The sequence below is a fragment of the Podarcis liolepis genome, assembly GCF_965112155.1.
Source record: "Podarcis liolepis genome assembly, chromosome: 2".
In the NCBI taxonomy this organism is placed as follows: Eukaryota; Metazoa; Chordata; class Lepidosauria; order Squamata; family Lacertidae; genus Podarcis; species Podarcis liolepis.
Window position 1 is genome coordinate 25,016,691 of NC_139555.1, and position 15,857 is coordinate 25,032,547.

The 15,857-nt window shown below is 40.6% G+C and overlaps 2 protein-coding genes across 10 annotated transcripts in view; one reads left to right on the forward strand and one right to left on the reverse strand.

Annotated features, from left to right (window-relative positions):
- Positions 1 to 15,857, forward strand: part of LOC310700384 (ABC-type organic anion transporter ABCA8-like) — a 317,713-nt gene that overhangs the window by 153,555 nt on the left and 148,301 nt on the right. The window lies entirely within an intron of this gene.
- Positions 1 to 15,857, reverse strand: part of LOC310700382 (cholesterol transporter ABCA5-like) — a 53,609-nt gene that overhangs the window by 29,338 nt on the left and 8,414 nt on the right. For 5 of the 9 annotated variants that reach the window (XM_083489811.1, XM_083489809.1, XM_083489808.1 and 2 more), the window contains 13 exons: positions 14,665 to 14,783; positions 13,534 to 13,738; positions 12,337 to 12,498; positions 11,839 to 11,936; positions 10,157 to 10,386; positions 8,033 to 8,174; positions 6,707 to 6,895; positions 4,392 to 4,539; positions 2,650 to 2,818; positions 1,837 to 1,895; positions 1,386 to 1,496; positions 711 to 886; positions 443 to 562 (listed from right to left, as the gene is read on the reverse strand). In XM_083489811.1, coding sequence (XP_083345937.1) covers positions 443 to 562; positions 711 to 886; positions 1,386 to 1,496; positions 1,837 to 1,895; positions 2,650 to 2,818; positions 4,392 to 4,539; positions 6,707 to 6,895; positions 8,033 to 8,174; positions 10,157 to 10,386; positions 11,839 to 11,936; positions 12,337 to 12,498; positions 13,534 to 13,738; positions 14,665 to 14,769 — 1,914 coding nt within the window. In that variant the 5' untranslated portion in view covers positions 14,770 to 14,783. Of the gene's footprint in view, positions 1 to 442; positions 563 to 710; positions 887 to 1,385; positions 1,497 to 1,836; positions 1,896 to 2,649; positions 2,819 to 4,391; positions 4,540 to 6,706; positions 6,896 to 8,032; positions 8,175 to 10,156; positions 10,387 to 11,838; positions 11,937 to 12,336; positions 12,499 to 13,533; positions 13,739 to 14,664; positions 14,784 to 15,857 lie in introns of those variants that run through there. The other 4 variants (XM_083489815.1, XM_083489814.1, XM_083489816.1 and 1 more) reach the window with 2 other exon arrangements.

Consider the following 15,857-nt stretch of genomic DNA (forward strand, 5'->3'; position numbering starts at 1 on the left):
AATACTGAACTTTGCAGCCCAAAAATGATTTGAAAGAGGACCCTCAACAATAGACCCTCAAGAGCACTCAAGTCTCAAGATAGATGTATGGGGAGGTGGACATAAGTTTTTTGGCAAGTTGGGTATACAGAGATGGACATACATTTCCAAGAGCATTATTGAGTTCCTTGGTGGTCTATTGGTTAGGATTCAGCACTCTCACCAAGAGTGTTTATTGCAACAGAACTGGATGTAAAAATCCCAGTCAGTTCCAATAAACCACAACACTTGGCTATTTTGTATTTTCACTTTAAAAGCAGAAATAGGATAATGAATGGGAATAATGAATATGCACTGTAAAATGTTTCTACAGATGCTTAACTGTTACATGCAAGGCAAAGAAACATCTATTTTGCATGGGGAAGACAAAATATTATGGACATTCAGTTCCGCTGCCATTTACCTTTGGATCTCCAAGAATCGCAATTCCAATTGACAGCTTCCTTTTCTGTCCTCCACTTAACTTTTTTGCTTGGTTATCTTTTATGGGCTGCATATCCAAATCTAGTAAAACTCTCTGGACCTTTAAAAATAAGGATTAAAAGTACTTAGCGGTAACCTCAATTTACTGGGACATCTACCAAGCTTGCTTAGAAAACATTAAATATAATATGTTGACCTTAATTAAATATGATTGCATGCACTGCGCAGCTTGCATCCAATTAACTCACCTCTTGTATCATATCATTGGGGGGTATCCCCTTAATTGAGGCAACTATTGACAAATTTTCTTGCACTGTTAATACATCAAAATATATATCTAACTGCTGGCAAACTCCAGTTATTCTTCTTGCTTCTAACATTTCATCTATTTCAGAAACTCTATATCCATAGATTGATGCAAAACCTAATGGGGAAAAAATACAATTAAGATAGGCAATGATGCAGAAAAGAAATCTTAAGACAAAAAATAGTAAGTGTGGACCACTGGAATTGCAGCAGGGACTTAGCTGTATAATAATAATAATAATAGTAGTAGTAGTAGTAGTAGTAGTAGTTTTATTATTTATATCCCATTCATCTAGCTGGGTTTCCCCAGCCACTCTGAGTGGCTTACAGCGTATCTAAAACACAATAAAAACATCAAACATTTAAAACCTCCCGATACAGGGCTACCTTCAGATGTCTTCTAAAAGTTGTGCAATTCTCTATCCCCTTGACATCTGAAGGGAGGGTGTTGCACAGGGAGGGAGCCACTACCGAGAAGGCCCTCCACAGGAGTGATTCTGCACTTGTTGTTCTATGAACTAAATCAAGTAGTTCCACCTGTTTAATTCTTCCTAGAAAGACTCTTTCTTTACTAGTCCCCAGATCAGATAAACTAGACACATTTTGATGATATTTACCATCAGAAGGTGGACACAATCCACAAAGAATGTGCATTAAGGTTGTTTTCCCTGTTCCACTATGTCCAAGTAATGCTGTTATTTGACCCTCATATATGTCAAAGGATAAACCTAAAAAAAGGAAAGGAAAGGAAAGAAGAATGAAGTGATTTGGGGTGGGGGTGAGGGACAGAGATAAAAGCTGTAAGAAAGTGCTTCTACATGCCTCCTTATTAAATGTTCGAAACCCTGCCATACAGAGTACAGTCCCACTCACCCTTAAGAAACTATCACAACATAATATAACATATATTAGTTAATATATTTAAACATCCAGAAGAGTTAATAATCAGTGAGGTTTAAGAGAAGCTTGTTCAAGTGCTATATCATCGCTTCTGCTGTCCCTATATAATAAACAGCAGCAACCAAAGTACAAGGACTCCCACTTGTGGCAGAGGGATGAAATTCTTACTTTTTAGAGCCTCGACAGTTTCACCTTTCTTAACAAATGTTTTCTGTACACTGTTGATTCTGAAAGAAGACAAGCTAATTTTATTTTTTTTTATTTTTTTATAAAAAGGTAACACAGAACTCTGGCAGAATTTCCCTAGCAAAATAAAAAGTGAACAGTATAAAGGGATCAATATTTATTTTACCATAAATAATGGTTGCTTTGGTTTGCAGCGAAAGCTAACCTGCATATTCAAAAGAACTAGTTGGTTCACAGTAACATGCGGAAACCACTACATAACATTTCTTACACGGCATTAGTTGAACCATGAAAATAATTGCTACTTGCAGTAGCTGCACATTCCAATCACTGAATCACTGCTACTTCAGACTTGCCTGATGTAAAAAAGGTAAAGGTAAAGGACCCCTGGACGGTTAAGTCCAATTAAAGGGAACTATGGGGTGTGGGGTTCATCTTGCTTTCAGGCTGAGGGAGCTGCCATTTGTCCATAGACAGCTTTCTGGGTCATGTGGCCACAATGACTAAACAGCTTCTGGAGGAACAGAAGCGCACAGAAATGCCGTTTACCTTCCCGCTGCAGCAGCACCTATTTATCTACTTGCACTGGCTGCTTTCAAATTGCTAGGTTGGCAGGAGCTGGGACAGAGCAATGAGAGCTCACCCCGTCGCGTGGATTTGAACTGCTGACCTTCTGATCAGCAAGCTCAAGAAGCTCAGTGGTTTAGACCACAGTGCCATCCGTGTCCCATGCCCTGATGTATTAGTAACTGACATTAGCAACAGAAGCTAGAATGAAGCATAATCAGTCCATACCTGATAGCTTCTTTCCCCTGAAATTCAGAGGATACCGGTTCAATTATCTCATTGAAATCTAAGGTCCCGTTAATGCTGCTCTCATACAATTCTTTATAATTTCTGGTTCGCTTTAACCAAAACGATGGTTTCAGGAAGAAAAAAAAGTTTCTCCGCAGTCCATATTCTCCTGAGAAATAAAAAAAAGAGAGAGAGGAAGAAAGGCCTGTAAATATTAACTACAGGCTGATCAAAGCATATCAATGCTAGGTGCTTTTATGTTCACTGATTTCCAATTATGGCTTACCGGTTTTTTAGATAGCTGAGAAAACTGTAAGGTTTATTCGGGGTTTAGGTCTTTATTAAGGAAAGTTTGTCAGTACTACTGAGCATGCACGTCCTTCAATTATCAGCATAAACTAATGCCCAGTTGCTCTGCTCAAATGAATCAGGAGATACGTGTAGAGTATTTGCCTTTTCTGAACCCAATAGAAACACATATTTGGAAGTATTTATGGAACCATTTTGAACAGCTGCCTGGGAAAGTTGTAACAAATTTATTTACGTTCTCGCAACACGGCCATGCAAATTTCACCCCACAGACTGGGCCAACCTAGAGGGTAAGAGCGAGAGGCAAAAACTAGCGGTGGGTAGTGCCCATTGGGATTAGTATGACGGGAGACAGGGAGGTCAACAGCAGGTGGCGCCAAAGCCAAGCAGAGCCAACTAATTCCACTCTTGCCCCCATCCTCCTCCCTGTCGAGTTCTGCAAGTGCAGCACTGAGACTAAGGAGCAGCAGGCTGGCAGAAAGTGCCACCCCCAGGACAGGCTGTAAGGCGGGGGGCGGGGGACGGGGACTGGCTGATGGTAGACTGAGTTAATGGAGAAGAGCTCCATTTGCCCTAATGGACCAGCCTCCATTGGCAACAACCAATCAGAACTCAGTTGTCTCAAGTCCATGCTATATTTGGATTTAAGATACAGAGGAAACTGAAGGTAAAGGTGTTCAATCTTAGGAAACGCAAATGGCTATTGATTCAGTCCCCACCATGACAGTGTAAATCAAAAGAAGGTTCTTTTCCTTTTCGCCAGGGCTAATGAAGACCATACAGAGGCTCATGCTGGTGTGGGCAGATAGCAAACTATCACGGGCCTAATTAGGTGTCAGCATACATGCCTCTCAATTCCCAAACAATCTCTTTTTAATTACAGCCGCCAGTTTATGCCATGGTTTGCCCCCTCTGTGCACTTGCACCGAGAGTGTACACACTGCATAGTCACCTGCTAAGCAAAGCTAAAAGAACCACATAATTCTGGGGCATGTGCAAAGGCCCCAGCCCATCCAAGCAGTAACAACAGATTCCCACCCAGGCAACTTATCAGGCACACCAGCTTACCTCCAGTAATGCATTTGTGTCAAATGCCTTCAGACAGTTGTTTGGGAATACTCATCTGCTGTCTGTGCAGCTGCACAATGCTTTGCATTGCGCAATACTAGTGGTGCATATAAATCCTTCTTTCACCCACGAGCATCTCTGGCTCAAGATCCAGGGGTGGAATCCTATTTATGCTTTCTCATTCTCTCTTATGAAGGATGGGGATAACCCATTGAACAATTTCCCACTTAACTATTAGAACAGGGATGCACCTGTACAGGTGGGCATTGAACCGACCGGATGTTGTCCTACCAGATGCTACCAACTTTATGCTGTGTTAGGCAATGTTTAGCACATACGTGCGTGTATGCTAAAACCAATCATACCTGGAATCACCTGATCCAGGTAAAGTGCTAGGAGTAGATAAAGCATGCTGTCCAGGGCCAATAGTGAAAGTGCAATAACTAGAGGGTAAGGACCATGGCTTAAATTTGAGAAAACGCTTCCTCCTTCATAATCTTCCAGATGCATCACCTGCAAACAAATACAGAAGTTATAGTAATCCAGCGTATTAATCCAGCGTATTTTCTTTTAATTCTTGAATGATTCTGTGTACATTGCAGCAGCCTTTGGCTATGTGCAATAAAACTGACTGACTATAGAAGTTATAGATACTATGGAACAGAATTGCTTTATTTAATATTATCAGGGGAACTTTTCTAACTGGCCATCAAGGCAGCCCTGTTTAGGGAAGTTTTTAATGTCTGATGTTTTATCGTGTTTTTATTATTCTGTTGGGAGCCGCCCAGAGTGGCTGGGGAAATCCAGCCAGATGTGCGTGGTATAAATAAATAAATAAATGAAGAAGAAGAAGAAGAAGAGGAGGAGGAAGAAGAAGACGACGACGAAGAAGTTACAGTTGTTATTTGTGTGAAACTGGACACACAACACCCTGCATTTTTGAGAGGAAACAATGAGTTTCAAAATGAACCATTAATGATTGTTGCAGGTAGAGTGAATGCCATCCCATGGGGAACAGAGTAAGCACATGTTCCATGGGAAATGAGAGCTTGAACATTGCCCCTGTAACAGGAATGGTGAACCTCCAGACCATGATATCATTTCACCCAGACCTCAGCGGCCTCACCTCAAGCCATGCCTGCTCTGGTCAGCCTAGCAATGATACAACAGGAGAGGGGACCAGAATACCTCTACCACAGTTGGGAGTGGGGAGTGCAACTTTGCAACTCCCCCAATTCCCATGGCTTCCTTGGCTGCCTCCTCTTTTGGCTTGTAGTGCCATGAGGAAAGCAGGGATGTAAACAAGCACACTAGCCCAAGCAACAAAGGCCACAATGCCACACTCAACCCCCCCACACACACATTCCATGACTGAGAATCCAAGCCAGGCAGCTGGCCTGTCTCTACTTAGCTTTGCATAAGAGAGGGAGGGGAAGAGGAGAATAGAAGGGTGTGAATGTGCACTTATTCTGGTCCTACCTACCGTATTTTGCTGGAATGCAGACCCTAGCCGGTTCCAGCTGAGGTTACTGAGATCATGGAAGGAGAAAGGTTTATATAGTGCATGGGTGGTGAACCTAACCACTGACTATCTTGGGAAAAGGTTAGCAGTCACATTTTCACAGCGGCAAAACAGTACACTTAGTACAAATGTTTACAGCAGAAACCTCCTTTCGGAGGGCTATCTATGTTTGTTGTTTTTGCTTAAGTCCTCTGGCACCTTAAAGACTATTACGATGATGATGATTTAAATTTGTATACTGCCCTTCATCTGAAGATCACGAGGCGCTTCACAAGATAAAAATACAAAATGAGAACACAAAATACGTAACAAAACAAAAACAAAAACAAAAACCATTAATTCTCCTACATCAATAATTGTGGAGACACATTGTTATTGGTTTGTATACTAGCAAAAGGAAAGGGCTAATTAGAGCGATGCAAATGACAGGAAGCCAGTGTAATTTGCCCCAGAGTTAAAAAAAAAATGCTTTGGGACATATCCCAGGGTTGTTGAGCTATTTGGGGGGAAGTTGTTGACATTTGGCCGGTTTTCCGAAATTCCCCTGGGACACTAGTTGAAATCCTGGACACGTCTGTGAACATCCTATTCCTAACTCCATTCAGGAGTACGGCTGATGTCAGGCTTTAAACAAGCCTTTAAAATACAAGTTTGACTAGGTCATGTGACTGAGCTCAAAGGAGTTTGGAATAACGCTAAGTCTTCCCCTGCCCTGCCCCTACCATACCCACAGAATGCCCTTGGGGGGGGGAGTTATCCTGACCTGAATTCAATTCAGCAGGTTTCAGCTGGCTATGGGACTTATACTGGCATATCTCCAGCTGAGCCAAGATGAGGGAATTCAGCTTGCATAGCCCTGGCTGAGCCCAAGATCCAGCTATTCCAAATTTACTCATCCCAGAGAGTGCTGGGTGTGGGTTGCAGATTTATTCTGGCTCTGGTCCCCCCAAAATATCTGCCAATGTTAGCAGATGAGAAAACCATTGATAATAAACAAGCAACATGTTCACTGCAAGTTTAAGAAATGACAACTCCGTGTCACACATTTTTTACACTGAGGTGAAATCTTATTATCCTATCTGGTATTTAAGCGATAGTGAAGTTACTATTCATGGAAACCCATATACCAGCACTGATTAAATAGGGAACTTTACTAACCTGTGCAACACCAACCAAAAATGTGCACTGACACAGAGGACTTAGTAACCAGACATATGACTTTGGAAAATCCTCCAGCAGGACGACTGTCAGGCCCACAAAACCAAAAGCCAGGGTGGTCAGAAATTCAACCGTACCGACATATTTTGATTTTTTGAAGAGAGGGGTCAGCATAAATGCAAAGAAAACCTGAACAGAAACAGAACATTTATTTCAGTGCACAAGAAACCTCGATTAAAATTGCTGAAATCATAATTTGTGTAGACAATTTGGAACAATTACAACGTATTGCTCTCTTAATATCTATAATGTACCTGATCCAAGAAATCAACTGGCCATCATCCTGAGGATCTTTTCCTAAGAGTGTTATAGCTTTTGATATGCTGGCTGAATTTGCGCATGATGTTAAACCATTGATTACTGTGTGCATGAACAGAAATGAGCCCACACAAAAACCTGGGGTCACATGCTAAGGACTTTGCCAGAGTTACATTTCATTTTTGACAACTTGTGGCTTGTCATGACATGCAAACGAGGAATCGTGGTTTGAAATGGACAGTGATTAGATAAACAAGCCAGCTTCATAGCCTATTGTTTGAAGATGTTTGTTCTGAAACTGAAAAACCAAAACCCCTGGCCTCACAGGAGGCAGATGATAAATTTGTAAATAAATTAATCTTAGTATCCACAGAGTGCATTCTGCTACCCACCATTGATTTATTTAAATGCCTGCAAGCATCAAGAAACAATAAATCAGGCATAGGCAAACTCGGCCCTCCAGATGTTTTGGGACTACAATTCCCATCATCCCTAACCACTGGTCCTGTTAGCTAGGGAGTTGTAGTCCCAAAACATCTGGAGGGCTGAGTTTGCCTATGCCTGCAATAAATTGTTTAAAATTCAAAAGACTTAAAACACTCAGAAACTACTGGAATAATCCAGGTCCACTAAAATCAGTGGTAATGTTTCCAAGATGAACTGCACCCCTGGCTAATGGATAATTAATAACTCTTTAAAAGCTGCCAGCTTAAAATAAGACTGCAGTGAATAAGTAATGCAGTTCATTCTAATATCAGGGAAGGGTTATGTGGTAAGTAGCCATTTGAATACATTCAACAGCAAATGAAAAATAATGTCTGCCAAAATGTATAAGCAAATGTAACTATTCAGGACCTCTTATGTCAAAGAGGTAGGGTACCTACTGCTATTCACAGCAGAGGGAAAAAAAACATCATAAACAAATCGTTTATGCCACTATAGCAAGGACTCCAAAACACAGTACTCTCAATATACTGACAATGAGCACGAACACATACACACACTTACGGAAGATATTCCATATAGGAAAAAAAGAAGAAATATCACAAAGCTGCTACTTTTGGGAAAGAGCGAAGAGAATGTTGCAATGACCGACATGAGAAGGGACATGACAAATATCAGACTGGTATACAGTAGGACCCAAGAAAGCCTAGAAAGAGGAGAAACACAATGAAAGTTCATGAATTTCAAGGTCATCTGTACAACTATACAGATAAAGATACTTTTTCTGTGAGTCCTTTGAATGGTCATCTGGGCATGTCTCAAACCTGGTTTCTGTACCTGAGAAGAGCAAGTTGGGAACTTTCTAGGAAGGCCAAAGCCTTCCAATCTCGGTTCTGATATAGTTTGGGGCTAAAATTGCCTTTGCCAACTATCTACGCTAGATAATAGACAGGGAAGTAATGGGGTCCCTCTGAGTTCTACTAGAATGCTCAGTGGCTTTTTATGTCACTGGCCATTAATGTCCAACATTTGGCTTGGAGACACCATTTTTCAGTGGCTTCAGTCCTGCTTGGTGAAGTGTCCCCAGAAGGTGATTTGGGGGGACCACCGTTCACCCCTTTGGCATTGGCCTATTTTGTCCCTCATACTATTTAGCATCTTCACGAAGTCACAGGAAATGGTGGGCCAGGGATTTTGACACCCAGCAATATTTCTCCATTTCATCTAAAGCCAAAAAGGTTCTACATCGTTGCTGGGGTGGTTTGAACGTGGGCTAACAAACCAGGGCTGGAACAAAACAAGACAAAATTACTGTTATTGTAAGAACAGCCAGAAGAGAACCGAACTGGAAGGTGCTTGCCCTGTCTCTCAATTCACTGCTCTATCCAAACAGAAGGGTAGTTCTAGGAAAATCCTGAACTTGCCCAACATAGGTGCAGAACTCAGATGTGATACCCCAGAGACCATGAAGAACAACAAACTGAAGCCAAATGCAATACATGCTACTCAATGCTGCACGAAGTGATAAGGCCCTAAAATGAGCCCTCGCGTGAATCTCAAATGAATGGAGCACATTGTGGCACAGATATTGAAATGAGTTCAATAACATTTTAATCCAAAAGTTCTAAAGTACATAATTCTTCCGAACTTTTTCAAAACAGCTGTCTCAGAAATTCTGCCAACTATTTGTGTCGGCCCAGTATACCTGAATGAGTGTCTCCACCCCCATTGTCCAACCCGGACACTGAGGTCCAGCTCTGAGAGCCTTCTGGTAGTTCCCTCACTGCGTGAAGCAACATTACAGAGAACCAGGCAGAGGGCCTTCTTGGTAGTGGCACCCTCCCTGTGGAACGCCCTCCCATCAGATGTCAAAGAAATAAACAACTATCAGACGTTTAGAAGACATCTGAAGGCAGCCCTGTTTAGGGAAGTTTTTAATGACTGATGTTTTAATGTATTTGTAATCTTTTGTTGGAAGCCGCCCAGAGTGGCTGGGGAAACCCAGCCAGATGGGTGGGGTATAAATAATAAATTATCATCATCATAATCATCATCCTTTGGCTCAAGATAAGGAAAACAACATTGATGAGGGTGGGGGCAGGGAGAGAGAGAGAGGTTTCCTTTCCAGACCTCTCCACAACTGAGGAACTGCAACAGTCAGAACTAACCCTGCCCCCCAAGACCAGGGCTACATAATGGTACCCAATCTAAGTGTTACTTGACCTCTGGGAATGAGGTATAAGATCCTGGCCTGGGGAAACAGTTTGCAAGGCCTCTTGGAATTCATATTGAGCAAAAGGGTGGCAGCATCATTAGGATAATAGGTTTTTCTTTACCATGTACCATTGGATCCATTTTGGAGCCTTTGGCAGAGCTCATATCAATAATGGCGGCATATGAAAAATCAACAATGGCTTTGAGAGTAAGCTAAGCCCTTGTGATCTGTTTGTCCATGTTTGTGGTAGGAGGAGGAGAAATGCTCGAGGTAAGTCTCCTCCAGACAAACCACATGCTGTAAACCACGCTAACCCAAACCACAGCTTAGCTCAAAGTAGCAGGATTAGAAGGAGCAAAGCAGCTATGATCTCGTCTCTGAGAGCCTACGCAATCACACTAAAACATGGCTTTGGCTTTGCATTACTATCCATGCTGTTTACTTAACATCGAAGAACTAAGGCACATACATACCAAAAGGCAGTGTCGTGGAGACCCATGATCATTAAAAATTCTTTCAATTTCTTCTCCTTTTCTGCCACAATATGAATTGCCAAATAATAACCAAAGGGGGAAAAGGCAATTACTAAATAAATTAAAATGATTGCACGAGGGAAATTGTCTATTTCCATAATGGCAGACTCTCCCATCATGACCGCGTTTGTTAGTTTCAGGTCTTCCAATAGCGAATGATTAGTCTTCAGCTAAAAAAGAAAGAAAGAAAAGGAAGGGAATGTTAAAATCAGTTTCTATGCTGCCCCTATTAAGTAAACTTTAATTCCAAAATCATTAAAACAAATATAACAACATGTGTGCTTTAACCTAGTTTAGTAATCCAGCTAAATCCCATGGAACTCAAACGTTTTTGAGTTTCACAAAACTGATTTCTTAAATGCTTGCTTGCTTTATCTATTTCACTCTATGAATCTTGGGGTTCTTGAGCAGAGGAAAAGTCAAATAAATTAATAAAAAATGAATTTCAGACAGAAAACATGTCCATACTACAACCTGTGACGCTGCATTATCACCAACTTTTCAGGTTTTCCAAAAACTGATTCATATCTATGTCAAAGCATTCCTGGAACTAGTTCAACATGCCAAAATCCACTTAAAAACAAAACAAAACAAAGAACGGCCTTATTTTATTTTTATTTTATTTTACCCATATAAACCAAATAGCAAAATAGAACTTCATGAGACAAGCACATGAAAACTAAACCAAACCAAAACTGGCATGGGATGTTACATTCACAAGCAAAAATGATAAATGCTCAGAAAGCATCCATAGAGTGCAGTCATTAGAAGTAAGTGCTTTTTGAGTTCTGTGAGATTCTCAAGTGCTTTGTTGTGTTTATGGGCTTCCAGTCTTGCTTCCATGTCCAGTTCAAAATGCTGTTTTTGACATGATGGCGGAGTGATATATAGAAAATTGCATTATGTGAGACATTTACCTGTGGGTAAATGTTTCATGTAATATAATTTTCATGTGTTTGTTTTTTTGAAAGGGAAACAAAGGCCACCTTTTTTGCCTCTGTTTGGTGAGATTTTATCGAATACATAAAAAATTTAAAAATTACATTTGTCCCTTCTCCTAGCTTCTCAAGAAATTTGGGATAAGTAACATCTAATTGGTTGAAAAAATTTCTTGATGTAATACAGAGCCTTTTATTCTTGGTTCTCCTTGTGTCTCTAATGGTTTCAGTTATAGGTTGGTGTTTCTGCATATCTTGTAAGTCATGTGTGCCATACCTCTTGTTTTCTCATTTCTTATGATGGTACTCTCCACCTACCTGTCTGCTGTATCTTATCGAAAATACCCAGTTAACCAACTTTATCGACACATAACACAGTTAATGTTGCTTGCACGTATATCCACAATACCCATTTGGGTGGACGTATATGGCATAACTCAGAAAAAAACGTTTTATATTTGGCTAACCATTGGCCTTGATATCTTTATGGAAATCATCATATACACTTGATTGATAGTCACCATGAAGGCAAATGTTATTGCCATTCATTTGAGCAAAAGCCCTCCATTATGTGAAATGCCTTACAATGCAAGGAAGAAAGAAAGTGCAATGATTTTTAATATATCAACTCTTCTTGAACAACAATGATTCAGGGCATTTCACATTCTCATTCTTTTCATTTACCTGTATAATTGCTGCATCAATACTGATCTGTAGAGCAGTGAATCCATTGCGCCAGTACGTTTCAGCTTCACATATCTTGGAAGGGCTTGGGCAGCTGGCTGTGGAAAAACAAATTCTAAGATGAGAAACCTAAACTTTCTCTGTTAATTAGCCAAAAGCAAAAAGGCTGACATAAATTCTGATGACAAAACCCTATGAATTTGTTTTATTGTCACCGAGCTAGATTTTGCCCAGTGATTCTATGCTATGGGAACAAAAATGTGGGTTTGGTTGTCTTACTTAACGCACTCTTCTACCTAAACACTCTAGGCAGCTTCAAAAAATAGATTCAATAAAATAACAAAGAAAAAGCATCAGCAAAAAGATTAGCAGTTGCTCAACCAAAAACAACTGGCTTGAAAATTACTGTTGCAAGTTGCTCCCATGACTAAAGCTGTTAATATTATAAGGGGTACACATACATACATACATACATACATACATACATACAGGTATTACCTCTGGATTCCATATAAATTGCAGATACTGGAACCTTTGCAGGAGGAAATCTGAGATGGTAGGACATAGAATCCTTGAAAATTACACCCACAAATTTTCGAGGGTTACGAAAATTAGCCTCTTGCATTCCCTCCTCACTTAGAAATTCTTCTGTAATTATTCCTGCAAAATATAAAAGTCTCTCTTAGCTACTCTCAACTATGGACATCTATATCAACAGAAGGACAATTCAGTACATTAGCTGCTGCCTCATTTGTTAGCCCACAGCCTAGAAGGCCGTTTTTGTTTTTACAAATACCGGTATGTGCTGGAAAGGGCAGCTCTAGCTTTTCAGGCAGCATGGGAACCCGTGAAGTTTTTCAAAGCAACAGACAGCAAAGTGAAAATTGTAAACTCGTATGAATATCATGTCCTATACATGAGCCTAGCAATTGTATGCTTCAAAAATAGAAAAGTACTTTTTCCGTGGACCGATTCTATAGATTAGGGCTCTGAGCCCCTGGCAAATGAAGTGCAAGTGTTTTCTACTCAAGCAATTGGAAATATAATGGCAGAGCCCAGATCTTTTGCTCTCAAGTAACATAAGGCATGGGGGCAGGTCACTTAGGACTCAGGATGCCAATGTCCCTGGAGGGATATTCACCCAGTTTTTCCAATAGGAGAAAGACAAATCTTGAACTTGTTTTCTTTGTTCCTGGAAGGTATAACTGCTATGTGGCTTATTAATGTGATTCAGGCAGTGGCACAGGAATAGTAGTGAAAACTCCCTTGGTATGCAGCAATGAGAACACTGTATAGTAGGAAGATGTATTCTTCAGGGCCTCTGAGGCAGTCTTCTAACAAGTTGAATAGTGGGAAACAATGGAGAACAGCGCATTGGGAGATAAGATTCTAGTGAGAGAGAAAAGAAGCCTTCCTCCTTAAATATGTCTGTCTGAGCCCTTATATTTCGCTGAGCTGGATGTAAGAGGGATTCAGTAGTCGTGTAGGATTAGATAATATGAACAAAATGTGAAGTCAAAGGCTATGAGAATGTAGTGTTTACACAGGAGAAACACTCTTCCATGCAGAAAACGTACTCGATAAATCATTCTGATAACTGCATCTGCCAAGTAAATGCAAAGGGAAAAGGCAAAACACGTTTATGGAGCAAACAAAAAACAAAACAAAAAAGAGTAGAATGAAAGCTCACAATACCTTCTGTAAAGTATTCTGCAGACATTTTGTGCATGATTTTTCTTGTCTCATCATTCGCTGGTGTGTAGCCAACAATTAACTCAGAGATGCTGGAGTGATCCACAGAATAAAGATCAGAATCAGGCACCTCATCATATTTCTTGTTTGGATACATCATGCTCATTAATATTAGCCAAAATAAAAAGAAAAGTGGAAGTAGGACTTCCTGCACAAATGAAATGAATAAGTTAAATGGGTAACAGTAACTGACAGTAGCCACCTAAGGCTGCATTCCTGTACCTAACCCCATGGTAGGCAATAAGCTTAAATATGCATAATAAACAGGACTGTACCCTTTGCACAAATTTGCTCAGTATAAAAGAAGTACATCAAATTAATCAACATTATTCAGATAAATTCAAAACCCTTAGAAGCAAATAATCATGACTAGTGGGTACAGCATCTCAACAGACTTAAATGAGAACCAGCGGGAGGGAAATTTGTTACACCAAGTCTGGGGTTGGTGCAAAATTGCTCTGTCAACAGCTACACCCACTGCAGATTGAAAGGGTATAGGATATGGCATGTCTATTCTACTCTAGCAGCACCCATGTCCTTTGCATGATTCTGCCCCATTCTGGCAGTTCCATTGGCAAATGCTCTTTGCAGAACAGCTCTTGGTCTACAGCATTGCTCCTAATATTGTCTCGCAGTCAGTGTGCCCTTGATGATTCATAATAACAAAAAGCACAGTCAGCTGCAGCATGGGTAGAAAAGCACCAAGGCTTCTCCTGAGATTGTGGCAGTACTGAAATGACGGTGTGATTACAGCAATTCACATGGTTACACTGTTTTCCTACTGAGCTCATGATAATCATCGTATACATTCCTTATACTTGCAAGTTCCACTTTTTAGAAAACGTGGAGCACAAAGGATTAAAATTGGCTAACTAAAACACTGCCTTTAGCATAGCCCATCACATTTAAGCAATTTTGTTTTTTGATGAAGGAACCCAAGGGCAAATCTGAAAGATCTTTTTAAAACACAGCCCCAAGAATTAAAGAAATGCCGTTAAACCTTCAGCAACATTTTCAGATAAATGTAGAAAACACAGACAGCCATAAACATTAGAATACTGCTGTTCAGCTCACCTGAACACTGCTCTTTTTCGTCCTCCATTTAACTAGGCAGTTCTTGTATAAAAGAGCTCTGGTTTGTCGCCACACTCCCACATGTCTCGGAGCATCTGTAGGCATTTTTCACACGTGGCCTGAAAAGCAAGCAAAAAGCATGAGGCGTGCTACATAAAATGAATTTGTACCTTTTAAATGCCCAATGTGCATATTATTAATTGTAGAATAATGAGCAGACTCTTACAGGAGCTTTGAATAATTTCATAAATACCCAAGGATGCCTTCCATAAGAGTTTTCCATCAAAGATTCTACACTATTTTGAGTCATTTATTACAAAATTCAATTATTACTTTTTTGTAAATGTCAAATGGGGCGGGGGTGAATCACGTATTTTAAGCAGGACATCACAGAAACTAAGAAACTAAGGGAGCAATCAAGAAAGAATAATTTAAAAGTCTAAATTGGAGGGGGAAATGAGGGGAGCCTTGGTAGAAGTAAAAAACCTTTTGGTATCATAACATAGGGCCTGTGGAAGTTTTAAAGACAAATATGGGTGGTGAACACAAAAAGGGTCCGTATCCCCACACTTTAGTTAATTTTGTGATGAACAAACAACCCTCCAAGTCCAGATGTTATAACACTATATTTATTTAGCAAAATTCCATCAAGCTTTATGTTTGCACATGATCAGAAATACTCTTCCACTCCATCCAGCTTTGCAAGCACAGGAAAAGCTACTACAGTGGTACCACGGTTCTCGAACGTCTCCATTGATGAAAGTTTTGGAACCCAAACACCCAAAACCCAGAAGTAAATGCTTCTGTTTCCGAATGCGCCTCAGAAGTCAAACAGCTTCCGCTGAGTGTTTTTCAATTTTCTCAACTGAATTTGCAGACAGCCCTTTGCGCCTCAGTTTCCGAACGTTTCGGAACTTGAACGGTCTTCTGGAATGGATTACGTTTGAGAACCAAGGTACCGCTGTAAAACTGGACTTAACAATACTAAAAAAAGGGGGCCCCAATGTTACCGGGACATCCCAGATTTACATAAGCAACCCCAGCTTCTGAAAGTAATCCTGGATGTCCCATTTTGGCCAACACCACCACTGCCACAGTCTCCACCTGTGGTGGTGCTGCCCTAGCAAAGGCTCTGGGCTTTTCCAGAAGCATGCTGACAACACACTTCTGCTGTACCACGAACTCCACCTCTA